The 7,511-nt window shown below is 45.4% G+C and overlaps 1 protein-coding gene across 1 annotated transcript in view; it reads left to right on the top strand.

The window, feature by feature from the left end:
• Positions 1-7,511, top strand: part of LOC123995575 (dihydrolipoyllysine-residue succinyltransferase component of 2-oxoglutarate dehydrogenase complex, mitochondrial-like) — a 19,771-nt gene continuing 12,260 nt past the window's right edge. Inside the window, exons 1-10 of the mRNA XM_046299206.1 lie at positions 1-154; positions 4,394-4,427; positions 4,961-5,003; positions 5,189-5,253; positions 5,354-5,428; positions 5,539-5,594; positions 5,797-5,905; positions 6,027-6,155; positions 6,315-6,388; positions 6,557-6,654. Of these exons, the coding sequence (XP_046155162.1) occupies positions 92-154; positions 4,394-4,427; positions 4,961-5,003; positions 5,189-5,253; positions 5,354-5,428; positions 5,539-5,594; positions 5,797-5,905; positions 6,027-6,155; positions 6,315-6,388; positions 6,557-6,654 (746 nt within the window). The 5' untranslated portion in view covers positions 1-91. The remainder of the gene's footprint in view (positions 155-4,393; positions 4,428-4,960; positions 5,004-5,188; positions 5,254-5,353; positions 5,429-5,538; positions 5,595-5,796; positions 5,906-6,026; positions 6,156-6,314; positions 6,389-6,556; positions 6,655-7,511) is intronic.

Here is a 7,511-nt window from a genome sequence, read left to right as displayed (position 1 = left end):
GTCGGCGCAGAGCCTTGACGACAGTTTCTACTGTCAGACCTTCGTTACCACTCTCCCCATTTCTGGTCGGTTTACCACCACGGTTGAAGCTATGTTATCGCATTCCCGATGTCTTTCCCGGACACTCGGGCGGTCTCTGTCCGCTTTAAGTCAGGTAGGAGAGAAATATCGATTACATTTCCCGTGTACCGTAACCTTTGGAGTGAGGGAAAAAACTTTTTTTTGTTTGAACGCCATAGCTTAGCAGGGAATAGGCCTCACCCTGAACCCAAGGACATAATGACACCCGTCCTACTAACTATGTCTAACTAAGGAAATGGCTTGTTTCCCCCCCTCTCTCAATTCATTATGAAATATAAATATGTTAGTTATGTGTAGTTAGTAGGAATATCACCAAAACCAACTAACTTAGCTCGCTAAATTATTTTAAGACCAAATCGGACTGTCACAGGTAGCTAAATCGGTTAAATGAACTTCGTTAGCTACCTGAGCTTATTAGCTAGCTACCATTATGCTATTCTTGTTTTTTTTTACTGGGATTTACTTGTTGGCGGTACCTGAATAGCTAGCTAAGTAGCTTGCTATCTAACCTGCTAGCTAGCGAGGTATCTAGCCTAGCTACCGTAAGATTACTAGCAAACTAGTTAGTTAATGTCCTCTACTGCTCTAAAATCCATGTTGGGTTTCACATTAATAACAGGCGAGAGCTGTCATGGATGCAACATTTAATACCGCAGATGACTCGGACAGTAAACTAGCTGTTTCACATGTAGGATTGTCAAGACACACTTGAGCCACACCTCTCATGCGTATATATGCTGCAGTGTTATTCCCCAGCTATTAGTTTGTTTTTGTGGTATATTTTACAGCTGACCTCTGTTTGAAACTTGCGCCAGAAATAGCCCGTCGTGTGTGTTTATCTCATATGTTATTAGCTGAGCAACGATAAGCTCGGTTCTATTATATCGAGGAAGACGTCGGTGGTTGTATTAGATAAAAGTTTATTAAGTTTACATTTATGTTTTTTATTAAGTATGAATTTCAGCACCCCGCGGAAGGGCATCAGTTGTAAAGGACAAACATAGGCACTGGTAAACGTTTTCAGAATTGATATTTGTACAAGTATCGACTGATGGTGTCGTCTCAATGTTGTAGCTAGCAAATCACACGATCAGTGATCAATACACAAGTCCGCCTCGATATAAGATAATGGAGTTGAGCTGTCTGCATCCCCACTTTCATTACACCGATATAATAAGATAATGGAGTTGAGCTGTCTCTGCATCCCCACTTTCATTACACCAAGATAATAAGATAATGGAGTTGAGCTGTCTCTGCATCCCCACTTTCACTACACCAATATAATAAGATAAATGGAGTTGAGCTGTCTGCATCCCCACTTTCATTACACCAATATAATAAGATAATGGAGTTGAGCTGTCTGCATCCCCACTTTCACTACACCAATATAATAAGATAATGGAGTTGAGCTGTCTGCATCCCCACTTTCACTACACCAATATAATAAGATAATGGAGTTGAGCTGTTTCTGCATCCCCTCTTTCACTACTCCAAGATAATAAGATAATGGAGTTGAGCTGTTTCTGCATCCCCACTTTCACTACTCCAAGATAATAAGATAAATGGAGTTGAGCTGTCCTCTGCATCCCCTCTTTCACTACACCGAGATAATAAGATAATGGAGTTGAGCTGTTTCTACATCCCCTCTTTCACTACTCCAAGATAATAAGATAAATGGAGTTGAGCTGTCCTCTGCATCCCCTCTCTCACTACACCGAGATAATAAGATAATGGAGTTGAGCTGTTTCTACATCCCCTCTTTCACTCCACCAAGTTACACGTCCAAGTCTGCTGTAGCAAAAACGTCAGACTGTTACCATGGTTACGCCATGACATCGGTCTGAAAGAAGTCCCTGTAAAAAAAAAACGGCAATAAGACGCAATACATAGTCTCTATAAGGCTGAATGTTAAATAAAATTATATTTACAATTACTTTACCGGTTATTATTATTATGTTATTATTATTATTATTATTATTACCGGTTGGTGGGAGTAATGTGTGTCGAATTTTATTTGTCACATACACATGGTTAGCAGATGTTAATACGAGTGTAGCGAAATGCTTGTGCTTCTAGTTCCGACAATGCAGTAATAACCAACGAGTAATCTAGCTAACAATTCCAAAACTACTGTCTTACACTGTGTAAGGGGATAAAGAATATGTACATAAAGATATATGAATGAGTGATGGTACAGAGCGGCATAGGCAAGATGCAGTAGATGGTATCGAGTACAGTATATACATATGAGATGAGTATGTAAACAAAGTGGCATAGTTTAAAGTGGCTAGTGATACATGTATTACATAAAAATGCAGTAGATAATATAGAGTACAGTATATACATATGAGATGAATAATGTAGGGTATGTAAACATATTAAGTGGCATTGTTTAAAGTGAATAGTGATATATTTTACATCAATTCCCATTATTAAAGTGGCTGGAGTTGAGTCAGTGTGTTGGCAGCAGCCACTCAATGTTAGTGGTGGCTGTTTAACAGTCTGAGGGCCTTGAGATAGAAGCTGTTTTTCAGTCTCTCGGTCCCTGCTTTGATGCACCTGTACTGACCTCGCCTTCTGGATGATAGCGGGGGGAACAGGCAGTGGCTCGGGTGGCTGTTGTCCTTGATGATCTTTTTGGCCTTCCTGTGACATCGGGTGGTGTAGGTGTCCTGGAGGGCAGGTAGTTTGCCCCCGGTGATGCGTTGTGCAGACCTCACTACCCTCTGGGGAGCCTTACGGTTGTGGGCGGAGCAGTTGCCGTACCAGGCGGTGATACAGCCCGACAGGATGCTCTCGATTGTGCATCTGTAGACGTTTGTGAGTGCTTTTGGTGACAAGCCGAATTTCTTCAGGCTCCTGAGGTTGAAGAGGCGCTGCTGCGCCTTCTTCACGATGCTGTCTGTGTGGGTGGACCAATTCAGTTTTTCTGTGATGTGTACACCAAGGAACATAAAACTTGCTACCCTCTCCACTACTGTTTCATCGATGTGGATAGGGGGGTGTTCCCTCTGATGTTTCCTGAAGTCCACAATCATCTCCTTAGTTTTGTTGACGTTGAGTGTGAGGTTATTTTCCTGACACCACACTCCGAGGGCCCTCACCTCCTCCCTGTAGGCCGTCTCGTCGTTGTTGGTAATCAAGCCTACCACTGTTGTGTCGTCCGCAAACTTGATAATTGAGTTGGAGGCGTGCGTGGCCACGCAGTCGTGGGTGAACAGGGAGTACAGGAGAGGGCTCAGAACGCACCCTTGTGGGGCCCCAGTGTTGAGGATCAGCGGGGTGGAGATGTTGTTACCTACCCTCACCACCTGGGTGCGGCCCGTCAGGAAGTCCAGTACCCAGTTGCACAGGGCGGGGTCGAGACCCGGGGTCTCGAGCTTGATGACGAGTTTGGAGGGCACTATGGTGGTAAATGCTGAGCTGTAGGTGATGGAAGGAGGGGTAACGCGTTTCAAAGAAGGAGCTCCCAAGTGGCTCAGCTCTCTAATGCACTCACAGCATCTCAGTGCTCGAGGCGTCACTACAGACCCTGGTTTGTTTCCAGGCTGTATCACAACCGACTGTGATTGGGAGTCCCATAGGGGCGGTGCACAATTGTCCCAGCATCGTTAGGCTTTGGCCTGTGGGGAGGGGAGGAGGGGGGGTAGGCCGTCAAGGCGACTCATTCACTGTGTCAGTTCTGTGGCATTCAACTCCAGCTGTGCTGTTAGAACGTGTCTGGATTCAGGAACACGTCATGGCCAGATGTTTTGTCTCGTTATGCTGAGATGCAGAGTGACCATGAAAGCAGGGGTGTTTTCAGTTACAACAGAACTGTGCGCACCGTTAATATCAATGGAAACGGTGCTGTACTGAACATTCTGTAGATAAAAAGCTGTGATTATGGTGTCCCAGAGGTCTATTGTGTAAGGTGTGCTGATTTCAGTCACACCCATATAGATCAGCCCACACCTCACCCACCAAATGGATGCAAAATGTCCCTAAAAGACTGTTGGAAGAATGGCGCGCACCGTTTTGGGGGGGAACCTTTTATTTGGGGTACAAACCGTTAAGCAACGTAGCAAACACTGAACTGAACGCACCCCAGTTCTCAGTTGTTGTTTTTTACTTTGCCCCCTTTGACTTCAAAGCTGTTTGTTTGAATCAGAGAGATATTTAATCTAAGCACACCTTTGCCTCCACTGCTACATATTCAAAGCAAGCAAGCATATTGAATGATGAGGTAGGCCGGGTTTTGATTCTGAAGCAGCCCGGCGAAGAATTCAATTGAAAGGATATTTATCTTCCTCCCGTTCCCATTTATTTTCAGGGGAATAATGTGCTGGCTGGAAGGACTGCTTCAGGTGAGTGGGCCTCTCTCTTTCTCCTCTGTCTGTAGGGGTGAGCAGTACACGGTCCTGTTCATTAAGGCACACCGTAACAAAACGATTTGCAATGGAAAACAACAAACACGCTTTCCTCATTGGACAAATCCATGTAAGCCCTTTCCCCGTTTCAGTCTGTTTTGTTTCCGTTTTGTGCCTGATGAACACAGCCCACCCAGGACTAATGTAAGATCAGAGGCCTTTGTTCCTCGTAATTTGTTCCTCGTAATAAATCTGAATAAACAAGCCCTGTATGGATGGTGATTCATGGCTCAGAAGACTGTAATGCCCATGAAGTATCAAAGAGCACTGGAGGGCCTGTGAGTGGTTAAATATGCCCCATCATCAAGGAGCTGTTTATGTATTCGCACGGCCCAGGGTTCTCAAGAAGACTGACTCAACAGTGCCAGCCATGGTTATCACTGTTGATAATAATCATATCCCTTTCTCTCTCTCTCTCTCCCCCCTCTTTTCTTCCCTTCTCGGTCTGTCTTCGTTTTATCTCCTTGAAGGCCTATCCGTTGGCAACAGGGTTGTCTACAGGAACAGTCAGTCGTAAGTCTCCTCTGTCCTTGCTTTGCCTCGGGCTGAACAAACGAAAATCTGAAGATGTCTGCTACAGAATACTGTTCAGTCATTTAGTGTGTGTGTTGCACTAGTTTTAAGCCACTTGTTCTTACAACGGGCTACTTTATAGCCTGCTACATAATGACATGTTTTCTTCTTCTGTTGTTACGTAGATTTGAGTCTCCGTCATCAGTTGGTGTCTTCCACATCAGATACTTCAAGACGTCTGCAGCACACAGTACGTATTCAAACCACTGTCTCGTCTGTGTCCTGTGTATTTAAACAAGTCGTTGTATTAAATCAAATCTCACTCTTGACATCTTTTTGTTTTCGACCAGGGGATGAGGTTGTCACCGTCAACACCCCTCCGTTCTCTGAGTCGATCACAGAAGGGGACGTCAGGTGGGAGAAAGGTCGGTGTCCTGGATTGTTTTTGTTTTTTGTGGAGCCGGCTTCCGGTTAGTATGTTGTTCCCAGGAAGGTTTTGTGCAGGACAGTAAAACCTTCCTTTGGTCTTTTCCAGCTGTTGGAGATTCAGTGAAAGAGGATGAGGTGGTGTGTGAGATCGAGACCGACAAGGTACTGTAAACACTTAAGAAGTCGCACACTGGAATGGAATACGAAAAATATATATATATCCTTGACCTTTATGTCAAACAAAACATTTTACGGAATAAAGAAATGCCGTTGATGATCGCATATTTAGAAAAGGCGAGCTGTCGAATCCTGAGTTTATAATTTCAGGAACTGTTTTGATGTGAAGACCATGTTTTTCTCTCAGACCTCGTTGCAGGTGCCGTCTCCAGCGTCCGGTGTGATCACGGAGCTGCTCGTGCCAGATGGAGGGAGAGTGGAGGCCGGGAATCCCCTCTTCAAACTCAAAAAAGGAGGTAACGCTCTTCCTCTTCTCTCTCGTCCAACTGATCCTTTGATCTTCATACACGTAGTACCGTTCCTATCAGGAGTTGATCTGAAAATCACCATGTCAATGTCTTCTTCTCCTCTGGTCAGCTGCAGCAGCCGCTTCTGTCCCGGCAGCAGAGGCCCCTGCAGCAGCCACTGCTCCAACCCCGGCTGCCATCCCCGTCGCCATGCCCGCGGTGCCTCCCGTGCCAACACAAGCAGCCCAAGCCAAACCTGGTACGTCAGCTGCTCAACTGTTATAAAAGTGCATTTAGATTCATGTTTAACTTCAGTAGAATTATATAAAATATATATATTTAAGCGGGGTTCTCACAATTTTCTTTTATCATTATACGCTTTCTTTTTTGCATAAATTCTGTCTTATGCTCTCTTTAGTTTCTGCAGTCAAGCCCAGCGCACCAGCAGCACCAGCAGAACCAGCAGCCCATGGGGCCAGGACAGAGAGCAGGGTAAGGCCTCTGCACACCAGGCCAGCTTCAGGCCAACACTCCCATACTAACACAACAAGATGAAATGACAGGGAAAAGCCTTCAAACCAAGAGAAGGGGTCTTGCTGTGATTTGATTGAGATACCAGACAGATGCTCCTCCCAACCAATTGTCTTATTATTCGTCCAGGTCAAGATGAATCGTATGAGGCTGAGGATCGCTCAGAGGCTAAAAGAGGCTCAGCAGACTTGTGCCATGCTCACCACCTTCAACGAGATAGACATGAGGTGACCGTCCTCAACTTTATTTGTCCTCTATGGTCAAGTGGCTCCAGTGCAACAGCGGGTGCAAACATGCACATATAGATACTTCATAAATGGCCTGTTGTTTACCCTTGGAAATGTTGTTGTTGACCAAAATGACCAACCAGTAGGGAAGCTCCATGAAGATGTTTTCCTGAAGCGACACACACCCCCCTGCTGTAATGCTTGTTCTCTCACCCCCTGCTTTAAAGAATGTTCTCTCACATCCCTCACCCCCTGCTTTAAAGAATGTTCTCTCACATCCCTCACCCCCTGCTTTAAAGAATGTTCTCTCACATCCCTCACCCCCTGCTTTAATGAATGCTCTCTCACATCCCTCACCCCTGCTGTAATGCTTGTTGTCTCACATCCCTCACCCCCTGCTTTAATGCTTGTTCTCTCACATCCTCACCCCTGCTTTAAAGAATGTTCTCTCACATCCCTCACCCCCTGCTTTAATGAATGCTCTCTCACATCCCTCACCCCCTGCTGTAATGCTTGTTGTCTCACATCCCTCACCCCTGCTTTAATGCTTGTTCTCTCACATCCCTCACCCCTGCTTTAAAGAATGTTCTCTCACATCCCTCACCCCCTGCTTTAATGAATGCTCTCTCACATCCCTCACCCCCTGCTGTAATGCTTGTTGTCTCACATCCCTCACCCCCTGCTTTAATGCTTGTTCTCTCACATCCCTCACCTCCCTGCTTTAATGCTTGTTCTCTCACATCCCTCACCTCCCTGCTTTAATGAATGCTCTCTCACATCCCTCACCCCCTGCTGTAATGCTTGTTGTCTCACATCCCTCACCCCAACATGCTTTAATGCTTGTTCTCTCACATCCC

The sequence above is a fragment of the Oncorhynchus gorbuscha genome, linkage group LG14 (genome assembly GCF_021184085.1).
Source record: "Oncorhynchus gorbuscha isolate QuinsamMale2020 ecotype Even-year linkage group LG14, OgorEven_v1.0, whole genome shotgun sequence".
Taxonomy (NCBI): Eukaryota; Metazoa; Chordata; class Actinopteri; order Salmoniformes; family Salmonidae; genus Oncorhynchus; species Oncorhynchus gorbuscha.
The sequence above is the reverse complement of the archived record's forward strand: the minus strand, read 5'-3'. Positions and strand labels throughout refer to the sequence as shown.